Genomic DNA, 16,283 nt, shown 5'->3' on the forward strand with positions numbered 1-16,283 from the left:
TTAAGATTGTGAGCCTCATGTTGGCGGGGACTGTGTCCAACCTAATTAGCTTGCATCCACCCCAGCGCTTAGAACAGTGCTTGATGCATAGTAAGCGCTTAATAAATACCATTATTATAATCTAAGTAGGAGGGAGAAGAGTTATTGAATCTCCATTTTACATTTGAGGCACAGAGACATTAAGTACCCAAAGCCTGTCCTCTCCCTGACTTTCCGGTCACTATGGATGGCACTGCCATCCTTCCCGGCTCACAAGCCCACAACTCTGGTGTCATCCTTGACTCCGCTCTCTCATTCACCCTACACATCCAATCCGTCACCAACACCTGCCGATCTCACCTTCACGATATCGCCAAGATCCGCCCTTTCCTCTCCATCCAAACTGCTATCGTGCTGGTACAAGCTCTCATAATATCCCGACTGGATTACTGCATCAGCCTCTTCTATGGTCTCCCATCCTCCTGTCTCTCCCCGCATAAGTCTATACTTCATTCTGCTGCCTGGATTATCTTTCTACAGAAACACTCTGGGCATGTCACCCCCTCGTCAAAAGTCTCCAGTGGTTGCCTATCCACCTCCCTATCCAGCAAAAACTCCTCACCCTTGGCTTCAAAGCTTTCTATCACCTTGTCTCTTCTTAGCTCACCTTCCTTCTCTCCTTCCCATCCCAGCCCATACACTCCACTCCACTGGTGCTAACCTTCTCACTGTACCTCGTTCTTGCCTGTCCCACCATCGACCCCTGGCCCAGTTCCTACCTCTGGTCTGGAATGCCCTCCCTCCTCACATCAGCCAAACTAGCTCTCTTCCCCTCTTTAAAGCCCTGAGTGCTCACCTCCTCCAGGAGGCCTCCCCAGACTGACCCCCCCTTTTCCTCTTCCCCTTCCCATCACCCTGACTCCCTCCCTCTGCTCTACCCCCCTCCCTGTCCCACAGCACTTGTGTATATATGTACATATTTACTATTCTATTTATTTTATTAATGATGTGTAAATAGCTATAATTCTATTTATTTATATTAAGCTATTGATGCCTGTCTACTTGTTTTGTTTTGTTGCTTGTCTCACACCTTCTAGACTGTGAGCCCATTGTTCGGTAGGAATTGCCTCGAATTGTTGCCAAATTGTACATTCCAAGCGCATAATACAGTGCTCTGCACACAGTAAGTGATCAATAAGATTGAATGAACGAATGAATGAATAACTTGCCCAAAGTCACCCAACAGGCTACTGGCAGAGCCTGGATTAGAACCCAGGCCTAATCACCCATGCAGTTAAGATTTGCGGCCTTTATTCACCACTCCCTCAGCCCCCCACTACTTATCACATATATGCAATGTATTTACATTAAGGTCTGTTTCCCCCTTCAGACTGTAAGCCATTGTGGACAGAGAACAACTCTTGCTACATTGTACTCTCCCAAGCACTTAGTACAGCATTCTGCACACAGAGCTCAATAAATACCATGGACTGACAGGTCCTCTGACTCCAGGCCTATGCTTTTTCCACTGGGCCACACCCCAACGACCCCTATGAGTTTACTAGCAGTGCCTGCAGGTTTACTCTTTGTCCGTGTTCCCCGTACTTAGGCTCAACTGAGGGATCCCTTCATCTTCCTTGAGAGAATGTCAAGTTTGGGAGAAAAAAAGACTGAAAGTGGACATACTCTGCTTTAAGGAAGTCTCAAGACAAGAACGTATCCAAGCACCAGTGTGGCTCTGCAAGGTAGGAGATGGTAGTTCCTGGAGAAAATTGTTTCAAAAAGGACAGGGAGGCTACAGAGAATCAAAACCAAGGGAGGCTAAGGCAGGAAAAAGAAAGGAGCATTGTGGCCTTTGATAGGTACCTCTCTTACTTAGAACTTTAGCACAGCGACTGGGGTGGTTTCTGTACTTTGTCAACCATCCCCTCTAAACATCAGGTCTAACTAGGGGGAGCTCAAAAAAAAGTAAGGTAAAGGAGGGGAATTGGGGTGGGGTGGGATCCAGAAGTGGCAGGATTAACTAATGGAAAGGAGAAAACTAAAATCGCTAGCCCTGGGGCAAGGAGCCAGGCAAGTCCTCTTTCTGGACAGCAGCCAGGGCAACTCTAGACAATCTGGAGAAATGACAGGAATTCCCAAGTTTGATTTTATTTTATTTTATAATCCAACTTGCTTGTTCCACTCTTCCTCCCATGAAATTCCCTTTAAAGAGCAAGGCGTAGTGCAAACACAGTCACCATTTACCAAATTTTTTTGTTTTACACTTGGAAGACCTATAAAAAATGCTCTATTGTTCTAGTTTGTGGCCACTTATAGGAAAAGATCTGTGAAGAGTTTGCATCTTTAGTTGCGAATCTTAAGCTACAATGCACCCAATTCTGTTATGTCTTTTCATGACCCAACTGGGGTCTAAGATGATGGAAGAATAGAGAACGTTTTCACATACCTGCCACCAGTCTGTTCTGAGGTAGCATGATCCCAAAGTAGTTTCAGTGTCAGAAGCAAGAGTTGTGTGTTCCTGTGTGGTGTTGCTCAAGGTGTAATGTTGCTCCGCTTTCCGGCCTTACCGTGTTGCCCCACGGAGTACTTGGCATTTCTCTGTGTTTTTTCCAACGTTACAGCATACAATACAGTGGAGGAAAGGTGTAAGGCATTTTGCTAGCATTGGTTATAATATAAGAATTTATATAAAAAAGTGTCATTCATGGTGGTTTCGTCGCCTGCCCCGGAATTCATGAAGTCTTAGTGAATCAATGGCTACGATCCAACAACTTTCCCATAACACAAGGCTTTTCAAGAACACCTCCCTCCCCCACATTACAGAGCCCCTCGTATTGGCATTAATAATTCCAAACGTTAGCTGAAGATTTTATTGAGTATTTGTTCTTTAGGCAAAGATAGAGATCAGTGAAATACAAAATCTGTCTCTCTCTCCCCCAGCCCACAACTTCGTCTGCACATTCCTTGAAAAAAAAAATAGAGAGATTTGTAAATGATCCTGGCACAACTCTAGAAGTATCAATAAGCCTGAACTTGAGCTGACTTAAGGTGGAAAGCGAGAAAACATGAATCTGTAAAAACAGCTAATAAACAAAAATGGCAATAGGTAGTTAGAAGTTTTCAAACAATACCTATAACTCAGAGGACTGCTCCTTTTGGAATAAAATAACACCTAGAGTCGTATCCGAGACCTCAAAAGTCAAGCACCACTCCTTTGAGCAAAACTTTGTTAAATGAGATCATTACTTTTGCTTTTGCACTCATTTTCACTTCTAATTCACTTCACTGCTCATTTGTCATTTGTTCTTTTGCACGAATGCTCCGCTTTATTCTTTCTTCAGCACAGCACTCCGAACATCATAATCCCATCCAGAAACAGCATCACTACCAAGGAACAGTTGGACGTGCCGGAAGCTGACATTTCACCCGACCTCCCAGACCAGAAGAGAGGTGTTGGCTTTTCTCTTCTACCCATTGTGATGATGAATGGAGCACTCACATTTACAAGTCTGGGAGCACCACATCACTGCTGCAGTGCTCTCAGACTTTTCCATCTGACGACTACTTTAGCAGGGTAACAGTTCCCAAAGACCGTTTCTGTTGAGGAGGAGGTGGCGGGAAAGGAACGCGGGTAGAGGAGAAAAATTAAGCCAGTTCACAGATACTAAGTCACTTCCAAATATCTTATTTTTATAATAGGGCAGATGAGCTCTCTAGGACCAATAGGAACCAACAACCAAGGATGAATGCGCTTTCTGGTGGAATAATCTCTAGGCGTGGCCAATGGTGTGCCCGTGAACCACACTTAGACTGGTGTTTCTCATTGTGGATTTTCAGAAATATACCTTATTTTTTATATTACCCATTTTTAAATTAAGCCATGATAGCAGTGGCAGGTTAAAAAAAAAAGAGCAATACTGAAAAATATAACCAGAAGCCTTTTGTGAACTTAGTCTCAAATATTAAATTAACACAAGAATTTTATCTGTTGTGCCATTACTGAGCTCATGGGAAAGGAGTCACGAATGCACCTAATACAGAGAAAGACGAGAAATTCCCTTTTGTTCTCAAGTAAAAACCGTTTGTCAACTAGCAATTAGTAAAGGACACGCTTCCCTAGTGCTGGGAAGCAGAAAGAAAAATAGACAAAGTAGAAGTAAACTTTTAGTGCAAAAAATAATTTGGGCCATGGAGCCATATGTGATAAACGTTTGAAAATCTTTAGAGATCTAATTAGTGCATTTGCAGAGAAACTTTCAGCTTGTCTCAGCGTCTTTTTGATGTCAACATGAACGACTATCATCTAGAAATTCCTCATCACCAGACAGAATCAATGGACACCTCAGTAGCATAATAGCAGTGAACTAAGCAGAGAACTAGGACTATGTAAATCAGTTTCTCTGACTCGGGAAGGTTTGCATTTTCAAACTAAGACAAGACAGTTATTTCTCATTGGTTTGTTGTTGCAAAGCACTTTGAAAACAGAAATTACTACTAACCACTTTAAGAATCAGGGCTAGTATTTAACTGTCAGCCTAAAAATCTCACCGTGTTTAATTTCTATTCCAATACCTGTTTACCGGGAACCATACTTGATTTTTTAAAATATTTATAAAGGTTTGCATAACCATAGTATAATAGACTAATTTATTCAGGGGCTTCGGTGACCTGATTTTGCATTTTCAAACACTAAGACACAATGCTAGCCTGACTTTTATGAATATTCCACAATCCTTTAGTTTTGAATATTTTTTTTTCTAAACCAAGAACATGCAGAGGATGGAAAATAGGTTAAACAGGACAGTAAGTTCAGAAAGCACCTCATTTTTTCCTCTGGAAAACTGCCTTATCTGTTACTCAAGATCTGGCCAGCCAATTTTGAAAGTGAAATGCATCAATATGTGAGAATTCAAAAGGAGGAAATCCATGCACGGAGCAACGCTATGATCAATAAATACATTTGGTAATTCTTTTCTACCAGATTTTCAAATGTGAATCGTATGTTGTGTAGTCGCCTTCCAATTAAATTTTTCACTAATTTCTATGGATCCATAAAACAGAAAAATCCAATTCACACTCTTAAACCAAGCTGGTACTATAATCTTAGAACACAATTTTGAGATTGCTTTGTAGTTTAAAAAATTGCCTATGTAAAAAAAACCCCACCAAACAAAACCCTGAAATGAGAGGGAAAGGAAGAATGACATTTTACCATTACACATCTCCAGTATTTTCTAAATCCTGAATTGTTTTACACAAAACATTAAGTGCTGAGATCGAATTAAACACTGTGTTATTTTATGGAGGCTATGTGGTATTGCCTCTGGCGAAGGGGGAAGAGGGGGAAAATCAATCCAGTTTTTTTTTTATGCTGGTACTTCTACAATTTCAAAATAGTCATTAGGAAGAAGCACGTATCTTCTTCCCGATAAGATGTCTTTCTCCTTTTGAAACTGTACAACCTCTCGGAGTTTTTCTAGCTGGCGTTCTTGTCTTCGGCATCGCTGCTGTGCAGTCTTGAGCTTCTTTCTCAGTTTTTCAACTTGTTCTTCTAGCTGTTGAATCCTTTTTCTCTGATGTACTGTATCTTCTACGGTGTAGTTGTGATCACAGAAAATTGCAAGATTATTAGGAGTATGTAGGGGAGGCATCAATAATCCAATAGCAGCATCCACTTGGGGTACAGGAGGTGGTGGTGGAGGAAGCTGTTCTTGATGTTCAAAAATTTCCTCGGTCTACAACAGCCAGATAAAAATACCCGGTAACTTAATAATTCACAATAAGACACTTTCCTTTACTAAATCCCATCATTAAAATTTATTTTAATGTCGGTCTCCCCTAGACTGTAAGATCCTTTTTTTTTTTAAAAAAAAAGGTATTTATTAAGTGCTTACTATGTGCCTGGGGTCAATACAATCTAATCAAGATGGACACAGTCCCTGGCTCTTACGGGGCTCACAGTCTTAATCCCCATTTTACAGATGCGGTAACTGAGGCACAAAGAAGTTTGCCCAGGGACACACTGTGGACAGGTGGCAGAGACAAAATTAGAACCCAGGTCCCCTGACTTCCAGGCCCATGGTCCTTCCACCAAGTCACACTGCTTCTCCTTGCAGGAAGGGAACATGTCTACCAACTCTGTTGTATTGTACTCTCCCAAGGGCTTAGTACAGTGCTCAGCACACAGTTAGTGCTCAATAAATACCACTAGAGTGATTGGTATATTTCTATCAGAAAAATAAAAAATTATATTTTTACCTTGAAAGTAGAGAAATGAGATACTGTGCAATCCATCAATCCATGGCATTTATCAAGCACTTACTGTGTGCAGAATGCTGTAGTAAGCTCTTGGGAGAGTACAATACAAGAGAGTTTGGTAGACATGATCCTTGCCCTCAAGGAGCTTACAGATAGGAGGCATTCAATAAATACCACTGATGACATTTCAATAACTGCAATAGGGATGCTAGGAGAGTCCTAAAAGAAAGGGGCCAAGAAACATACTTTAAGAGAAAAAAATAACATTCATACAATTTAGCCTTCTCATTAATCGTATTTTATCTCTATAAAACGTATTTATTTGTACTCTCCCAAGCGCTTAGTACAGTGCTTTGCACTCAGTAAGGGCTCAATAAATCTGACTGAATGAAAGAATACATTACCTTCTCATGTGGTTCAGTGAAACAAAATATGGTTGGTACAGCATTCTCTTTCAGTAGCTTGTTGTTGCACTCTCTCTTAAAGCAATCGGGAGTAAAGTGTTCTGAACAAATACTGCTATATTTAGTAGGTTTGAAGTTTTTTCTTCGCACTGCGGCCTCCCACTTCTGGCAGAGGTCAGGTCGTGTAAGAGGAAACCTTGGGAGAAAACAGAATTCAGTTCTCTGACTTGGATCTTTCCCCGTGATTGAAACAAAACCCCAGCTCAACTGTATGATCCAAGAAAACATAAATTTGCACCTCAGTGCTGTCCCTGGAAAGATGGGTGGACTAGGAGACTGTAGTAGACTCTGTTGTATTGTGCTCTCCCAAGCACTCAGGACAGGGCTCTGGCACTTAGTAAGTGCTCAGTAAATATCATCGACTGATTGATAGTAGGTTCAAATGCACCCCTGCAGCTTCAAAATGGAAATCAGAGAAGTCAGAAAATTGTTTTTCAACTACGACTGCTTTTAAAGCCTCAATTGTCCATTTCATAAAACCTAAAAAAGAAAAAAGGTGAGACGCCTAAAACTCAATAAATAAGACCTCGAATGAATCTTCTGGCCTTCTTACCAACAATCCTGTGTGTGGTTTGCTGTGGAATCCCACTCTCTCCCGTGACAATCTACCACAGTGCCCGGTGACGCTGTCCCCAAATTTCAGCCTCATCACCTGACACCTTACCGTGCTGATCCCCGACCACACCACTCAACCCACACACTCCACTCCACTAACGTTAACCTACTCTCTGCACCTCGATCTTGTCTATCCTTGCTACCGTCCTTTCCCACATCTTCCCTCAGGCTTGGAATCAATCAATGGTACTTACTGAGCATTATGTGTGCAGAGCCTTGTACTAAGCACTTGGGAGTTGGTAGACACGATCCCTGCCCACAAGACTAGAGTGGGACATGGAAATTAAATACCGAGAGGGGAAATGGAGGAGAATAAGGTTATGTATGTAGGATATGTACATAACCAATGCTTAGTAGAGTGCTCTGCACATAGTAAGCGCTGAATAAATACGATTGAATGAATGAAGTGCTGTGGGCTAAGGGTGGAGTGAATATCAAGTGCTTCACCAGTACAGATCCAAGTGTAGAGGGGATACAGAAGGGAGATGGAGTAGAGGAAATTAGGGTTTAGACAAGGAATGCCTCTTGGAGGAGATGTGATTTTAATAGGACTTTGAGAGTAGGGAGAATGCTGGTCTGTCTGATATGAAGGGGGAGGGAGTCCCAGATGAGAGGAAGGACAGAGGCAAGGGGTCGGAGACCAGATAGATGAGATCCAAGTCCTGGGAGTAGGTTGATAAGAGAGGAGCAACGTGTGCAGACTGGACAGTGAGCAAGGGGTCAATGGCGAGGTGGTAGAGAACGAGGCACAGTGAGTACGTTGGCATTAGAATGAGAGGGCTGGGTTGGAGTAGGAAATCAGTGAGGTGAGGTACAAGGGGACAAGGTGACTAAGTGCTTTAAAGCCAAAGTTTTCTGTTTCTCTTGGATCGAGAGATGGATGGACAATTCATTCATTCAATAGTATTTATTGAGCGCTTACTATGTGCAGAGCACTGTACTAAGCGCTTGGGATGAACAAGTCGGCAACAGATAGAGACAGTCCCTGCCGTTTGACGGGCTTACAGTCTAATCGGGGGAGACAGACAGACAAGAACAATGGCACTAAACAGCGTCAAGGGGAAGAACATCTCGTAAAAACCGATGGCAACTAAATAGAATCAAGGCGATGTACAATTCATTAACAAAATAAATAGGGTAACGAAAATATATACAGTTGAGCGGACGGGTACAGTGCTGTGGGGATGGGAAGGGAGAGGTGGAGGAGCAGAGGGAAAAGGGGAAAATGAGGCTTTAGCTGCGGAGAGGTAAAGGGGGGATGGCAGAGGGAGTAGAGGGGGAAGAGGAGCTCAGTCTGGGAAGGCCTCTTGGAGGAGGTGATTTTTAAGTAAGGTTTGAAGAGGGAAAGAGAATCAGTTTGGCGGAGGTGAGGAGGGAGGGCGTTCCGGGACCGCGGGAGGACGTGACCCAGGGGTCGACGGCGGGATAGGCGAGACCGAGGGACGGCGAGGAGGTGGGCGGCAGAGGAGCGGAGCGTGCGGGGTGGGTGGTAGAAAGAGAGAAGGGAGGAGAGGTAGGAAGGGGCAAGGTGATGGAGAGCCTTGAAGCCTAGAGTGAGGAGTTTTTGTTTGGAGCGGAGGTCGATAGGCAACCACTGGAGTTGTTTAAGAAGGGGAGTGACATGCCCAGATCGTTTCTGCAGGAAGATGAGCCGGGCAGCGGAGTGAAGAATAGACCGGAGCGGGGCGAGAGAGGAGGAAGGGAGGTCAGAGAGAAGGCTGACACAGTAGTCTAGCCGGGATATAACAAGAGCCCGTAATAGTAAGGTAGCCGTTTGGGTGGAGAGGAAAGGGCGGATCTTGGCGATATTGTAGAGGTGAAACCGGCAGGTCTTGGTAACGGATAGGATGTGTGGGGTGAACGAGAGGGACGAGTCAAGGATGACACCGAGATTGCGGGCCTGCGGGACGGGAAGGATGGTCGTGCCATCCACGGTGATGGAGAAGTCTGGGAGCGGACCGGGCTTGGGAGGGAAGATGAGGAGCTCAGTCTTGCTCATGTTGAGTTTTAGGTGGCGGGCAGACATCCAGGTGGAGACGTCCCGGAGGCAGGAGGAGATGCGAGCCTGAAGGGAGGGGGAGAGGACAGGGGCGGAGATGTAGATCTGCGTGTCATCTGCGTAGAGATGGTAGTCAAAGCCGTGAGAGCGAATGAGTTCACCGAGGGAGTGAGTGTAAATGGAGAACAGAAGAGGGCCAAGAACTGACCCTTGAGGAACTCCAACAGTTAAAGGATGGGAGGGGGAGGAGGCTCCAGCGTCCAGGCAATGGACAACCACTTGGAGGTTCTCAAGTGGGGAAACACAGACTATAAGGTTTTAAAGAAAAATGATCCAGGCAGCAGAGTTGAGTATGGAGAGACAAGAGGCAGGGAAATCAGCAAGGAAGCTGATGCAGCAGTAAAGGCGGGATTTGATGAGTGCTCGGATCAAGAAGGTAGCGGTTTGGATGAAGAGGAAAGGGTGGATTTTAGCGCTACTGTGAAGGCAGAATCGACAGGATTTGGGGACGGATTGAATGCAAGCGATGAGCCGAGGAGAATACAGACTATAGGCTTGTGAGACAGGGAGGATGGCGTCACTGTCTGCAGTGATGGGAAAGACATGGGAAGGATATGGGTGGGAATACAAGGAGTTCTGTTTTGGACAGGTGAAGCGTGAAGTGTCGGTCGGAGACATCCTGAAGGCAAGAGGAAATATGAGATTATAGAAGCAGAGAGAGAGAGAGAGCGAGGCTGGAGGTGGAGAGTTGGGAATCATCCGCACAGAGATGGTAGTCGAAGCCGTGGGAGTGAACGAGTTCTCCAAGGGAGCAGGTGTAGCTGGAGGACTGAAACTGTGTTCCTCTTGAATTTGAAACACATGGGAACATTCTGCTCCGAGGAAAGCTGCTGCACAAGGGGACATTGTCTTCAGAAAGACAGTTAACACTGAAGAGTAATTCTAAAATAGGCTACCTACATGCGTGCCTTTGCTTCAGAGGCTGAAAGTCACAGTGGCTGCTTCGTGGTTACTACAAATAGAGCGACTCTCAAGAGCAGGTCAGGCTTCGGGCCTTTGCCAACCAGAAGAATGGAAAAAAATGCCATTCCTCCTGTTCTGAAAGATGACACAGAGGAATGGAAAAAAATGCTATTCTTCCTGTTCTGAAAGATGCCACTACGTCACGGCTATATGTGCAGGGAAACCATCTCAATGTTGCCATTGCCAAGCACTGTGCTGAGTGCTGGGGTAAAAATAATAATGATGGCATTTGTTGAGCGCTTACTGTGTGACAGCACTGAACTAAAGGCTGGGGGGGATACGAGCAAATTGAGTCGGACCCAGTCCCTGTCCCATGTGGGGCTCACAGTCTCAATCCCTGTTTTACAGATGAGGTATCTGAGGCCCAGAGAAGTGAAATGACTTGCCCAAGGTGACACAGTAGACAAGTGGCAGAGCCGAGAATAGAAGGCATGACCTTGTAACTCCCAGAATCTGACATAACATAGCTAGATCCGACAAAACCCCCGCCCCACTTGGGCCTTACAGTCTAAGGGGGAGAGAGAACAGGTATTTAATCCCCATTTTATAGAGAAAGTGAGCCAGATAAGTTAACTGACTTGTCCCGGGTCACACAGCAAGCAGAGAGTAGGCAGTAAAGAGTCTCTGAAACAATCAAACCTAAATTGCCTCTCCTGAGGGATTCCTGACCTTGCTCCCATTCCACTGGGTTTCTCTCCCAGGTGACTGGTCACACAAATATAACTTTAGATGAGAAGCAGCATAGCAGAGTAGAAAGAGCATGGACCTGGGTTCTAACCCTGACTGCTCACAGCTTGCTGGGTGACCCTATGCAGCTCACTTAACTGCTCCATGCCTCGGATGTAAAATGGGGATTAACTCCTACTCTCTTCTACTTGGACTTTGAGCCCCTTGTGGGACAGGGGCTGTATCCAACCTGATTAACTTCTGTCTACCCTAGCGCTTAGAAGGATGCTTGACCCTCAGTTTCCTCACCTGCAAAATGGGGATTAACTCCTACTCTCTTCTACTTAGACTGGAAAGCCTCATGTGGGATGGGGACTTTGCCCAACCTGATTAAATCCTATCTACCCTAGCGCTTAGGCTGACACAGAGTCAGTGCTAAACAACTCTAATGATAACAGTGGGGGCTTTAAAGTTTTCCAAGACCCCTGCCTCCTTCGAGGATGGCCCTGAGGCAATTACCTCACTTGCTTACTGTCTGAAATCTGCTCTGCAGAAGAGTCTTTGCAGAAATCCCTCCCTTGTGAAACCTAAAAACCAACACCTGACATAACCAGGGAAAGAAATGAGGTAGTTGGTTATCTTTGAGCTTAAGGCCCTCCTTGTCCTCTTCGGCAAAGGGTGCTACACTTTAAACTCCAGTGCCAAGGGGGCCGTAGACAGAAGTGAGGGCAACCCTCCAAGAAGGCTTAGAGAACTGCACCAGTTACACAGTTAGGGAAGCTCCTCCTTTCCCTGCCTCTTTGGAGCCCTCTCACACGAGTGCGATTCTTCTTTCCCCACCGGGCAGCTGGATCGTTCGACGGGACCATTTCTCTTCTCCCCCTTTCCTCGTGCGAGAGGCAGAGTTCTGCCGGCCCTAAAGAACTGCATAGGGCACCATATAGATCTGCAGGTGGGGGAATTCTTTGCTTAAAGAGTTCCTTTGTTTATTATTATCATTAATAATAATAATAATAATGATGATTGAAAAGTTGCAGTATTGGTTACCCACCTAGTATGGGCAGGCACTGGGGTATTTATAAGATGATGGGTTTGGACACAGTCCCTGTCCCACACGGGACTAAGGGGGAGCAAGTATTTAATCCCTGCTTTTCAGATGAGGAAAGAGAGGTTAAATGATTTTCCCCTCATCACAAAATAGATAAGTGGGGAAGGTGGGATCAGAACCACAGTCTGCTGGCTCCTGGGCCCGGGTGCATTTCCACTAGGCTACACTGCTTCTGAAAGGACGCACAGCTGGGAGTTAAATACCTGCATTCCAATCCCGGCTCCAGGCAATCAATTCATGGTATTCATTGTGCGCTTACTGTGTGCAGAACACTGAACTAAGCACTTGGGCAAGTCATGTCACTTCTCTGGGCCTCGGTTACCTCAACTGTAAAATGGGGATTAAGACTGTGAGATCCACATGGAGCAGAGACTGTGCCCAACCTGATTTGCTCATATGCACCCCAGTGTTTGGTGACTGGCACAAAGTAAGCGTTTAACAAATATCACTTGGGAAGGTATAATACAGTTGGGTTGGTAGACATGATTCCTGCTTACAAAGAGTTCATGGTCTAGAGGGCAGATAGACATTCAAATAAATTAATAATAATAATGTTGGTATTTGTTAAGCACTTACTATATGCAGAGCGCTGTTCTAAGCGCTGGGGTAGATACAGGGTGATCAGATTGTCTCACGTGGGGCTCACAGTTTTACTCCCCATTTTACGGATGAGGGAACTGAGGCTCAGAGAAGTGAAGTGACTTGCCCACAGTCACACAGCTGACAAGAGGCGGAGCCAGGATTCGAACCCCTGACCTCTGACTTCCAAGCCCGGGCTCTTTCCACTGAGCCACGCTGCTTCTCCGACTGGGGAATTACAGACTGGGGAGATGGCAGAGTGTAAGGAGAGCACCAAAGGGCTGAGGGTGGGGTGTCTGTCGAGTGTTTAAGGAGTATACATCCCAGTGCATAAGCGTCGCAGAGGAGAGAGGGTGGCAGAGGAAATGAAGGCTCAGTCAGAGAAGGCCTAGTGGAGAAGATGTGATTTTTAATAAGGCTTTGAAGATGGGGAGAGTGGTGGCGTGGCTCAGTGGAAAGAGCCCAGGCTTGGGAGTCGGAGGTCATGGATTCTAATCCCAGCTCTGCCACGTCTGCTATGTGATCTTGGGCAAGTCACTTCACTTCTCTCGGCCTCCGTGACCTCATCTGTAAAATGGGGATGGAGACTGTGAGCCCCACATGGGACAGGAACTGTGTCCAACCTGATTTCACTGTATCCATCCTGGTGTTCAATACAGCTCTTGGCGCATAGTATGTGCTTAATAATACCACAATTATTATTATCATCACCCTACTGAGAGCTCACCTCCTCCAGGAGGCCTTCCCAGACCGAGCCCCTCTTTTCCTCTGGCGCTCCTCCCCTCCCCATCGCCCCGACTCCCTCCCTCTGCTCTACCACCGCCCCCACCACCCCACAGCACTTGGGTGTACAGGTACATATTTATTATTCTATTCATTTTATTAATGATGTGCATATATCTATAATTCTACTTATTTATACTGATGCTACTGAAGCCTGTCTACTTGTTTTGTTTTGTTGTCTGTCTCCCCCCTCCTAGACTATGAGCCCGTTGTTGGGTAGGGACTGCCTCTATTTGTTGCCGAATTGTACTTTCCAAGAGCTTAGTATTCATTCACTCGTATTTACTGAGCACTTACTGTGTGGAGAGCACTGTAAAAATAATAATGATGATGGTATTTGATAAGTGCTTACTATATGCTGAGCACTGTTCTAAGCGCTGGGGTAGATACAAGGTAATCAGGTGAGTCTCGCAGTCTCAATCTCCATTTTCCAGATGAGGGAACTGAGGCATAGAGAAGTGAAGTGTCTTGCCCAAGGTCACCCGTTAGAGAAGTGGTGGGGTCGAGATTAGAACCCATGTCCTCTGACTCCCAAGCCCAGGCTCTCTCCACTGAGCCACGCTCTACTAAGCGCCTGCACTGTACTAAGCAAGCACTGTACTAAGCACTGCACTTCGAAGCAGCGTGACTTAGTGGAAAAAGACTGGGCTTGGGAGTCAGAGGTCACAGGTTCGAATCCCTGCTCTGCCACTTGTCAGCTCTGTGACTTTGGGCAAGTCACTTCACTTCTCTGTGCCTCAGTTACCTCATCTGTAAAATGGGGATTAAGACTGTGAGCCCCACGTGGGACAACCTCATTACCCTGTATCTACCCTTGCCCCATAGTAAGCTCTTAAATACCAGCATTATTATTATTATTATCATATTATTACTAAGCGCTTGCTGGTGCTGTGCACACAGTAAGCACTCAAGAGGCCGGGCTTGGGAGTCAGAGGTCATGGCTTCTAATCCCGTTCCCTCACTTGCCACCTGTGTGACTTTGGGCAAGTCACTTCACTTCTCTGGGCCTCAGTTCCCTCATCTGTAAAATGGGGATGAAGACTGTGAGCCCCACGGGGGACAACCTGATCCCCTTGTCTCTTGTCGCTTAGAACAGTGCTGGGCACACAGTAAGTGCTGAACAAATCCCAACATCACTGAACAGTGCTTCCAGCGCTTAGAACAGTGCTTGGCAGATAGTAAGCGCTGAACTAAACCCCAACGTTACTGAACAGTGCTTCCAGCGCTTAGAACAGCGCTTGGCACATAGTAAGCGCTGAACTAAACCCCAACGTTACTGAACAGTGCTTCCAGCGCTTGGCAGAGTAAGCGCTGAACTAAACCCCAACGTCACTCAACAGTGCTTAGTACAGTGCTTGGCACATAGTAAGCGCTGAACAGATCCCAACATTACTGAACAGTGCTTCCAGGGCTTAGAACAGCGCTTGGCACATAGTAAACGCTGAACAAATAGTACTATTATTGAACAGTGCTTCCAGAGCTTGGCACATAGTGAGCACTGAACTAAACCTCAACATTACTGAGCAGTGCTTCCAGCGCTTAGAACAGCGCTTGGCACATAGTAAGCGCTAAACAAATAGTACCATTATTGAACAGGGTTTCCAGCGCTTGGCACATAATAAACGTTGAACAAACAGTACCATTAGTGAACAGGGCTTCCAGTGCTTGGCACATAGTGAGTGCTGAACTAAACCTCAACATTACTGAACAGTGCTTCCAACGCTTAGCACAGCGCTTGGCACACAGTAAGCGCTGAACAAATAGTACCATTAGTGAACAGGGTTTCCAGCGCTTGGCACATAATAAACTTTGAACAAACAGTACCATTAGTGACCAGGGCTTCCAGCGCTTGGCACATAGTGAGTGCTGAACTAAACCTCAACATTACTGAGCAGTGTTTCCAGCGCTTGGCACAGAGTCAGCGCTGAACAGATGCCCTCCTTATTATCAAACAGGACGGATGGAATGAATGAATGAATGAGTGCCTGCATGAATGAATGCCGGTCCTTAGGTCCCTCTGGCCCCGCCCCCCGCGCCCCGCCCTGGTGCTGGCGCCGCGCATGCGCGCCGACTCCGGCGGCGTCGCGCGCTCCCTCCGCCGCGCGCGCGCCCTGCGCAGCCCGCCCCGCCCCCCCCCCTCCCCCGCTGCTGCTGCTGCTGCTGCTTCTGCGCAGCGGTGGCGGCGGCGGGGCCCGGGCACTCACTTATGAAAAGAAACGGGCTTGTCCTTGTCGTATCGGTTCCTGCAGCGGTAGGCGGAGCAGGACTGCACCATCCTGCGGGCGGCCCTCTCTAGGGCGGCGGGCTCCCCCCGGCGGCGCGCGCCGCGGGCGGCCTCGGCGTCGGGGCCCCGGGCGGGAGGACCCCGGCCATCCCCCGCCTGCTCCCGTCTCCAAGATGGCGGCGGCGGCTTCGCCCGCGGCTCTCGCGAGAGCGGGGGCCGCCCGCGCTCATTGGGCCCGGCCCGCGGGGGGGCGGGGGGGAAAGCCCTCCGCGGGCTCCGATTGGCTGAGCGCCGGCTCGCGGGCGCCCCCCCGAGGCCCGAGCGTGGAGGGCGGAGCGGGCTGCGGGGGGGGGGGGGGGGGGGGGGGGGGGGGGGGGGGGGGGGGGGGACGGGCCACTTGGCCTGTGATGTCTCATCGTGATGCTCCTATTTGTGCAGCGCTGGCTGTGTGCAGAGCGCTGTTCTAAGCGCTGGGGGACACAATAATAATAACAATAATGCTGGTGTTCAGCGCTGACTATCTACAGAATGCTGTTCTAATAATAATAATAATAATGTTGGCATTTGTTAAGCGCTTACTAT

At 46.8% G+C, this 16,283-nt stretch overlaps 1 protein-coding gene across 1 annotated transcript; it reads right to left on the reverse strand.

The window, feature by feature from the left end:
- Window positions 1–2,826: 2,826 nt before the first annotated feature.
- On the reverse strand, window positions 2,827–15,831 carry THAP1 (THAP domain containing 1). Its single transcript, XM_029065915.2, has 3 exons — window positions 15,682–15,831; window positions 6,645–6,840; window positions 2,827–5,717 (listed from the first exon to the last, which is right to left on the reverse strand). The coding sequence occupies exons 1-3, from the start codon at window positions 15,750–15,752 to the stop codon at window positions 5,349–5,351; spliced, it is 636 nt and encodes a 211-aa protein (XP_028921748.1). The 5' UTR covers window positions 15,753–15,831; the 3' UTR covers window positions 2,827–5,348.
- Window positions 15,832–16,283: the final 452 nt, after the last annotated feature.

Source organism: Ornithorhynchus anatinus, chromosome 5, assembly GCF_004115215.2.
Source record: "Ornithorhynchus anatinus isolate Pmale09 chromosome 5, mOrnAna1.pri.v4, whole genome shotgun sequence".
NCBI lineage: Eukaryota > Metazoa > Chordata > Mammalia > Monotremata > Ornithorhynchidae > Ornithorhynchus > Ornithorhynchus anatinus.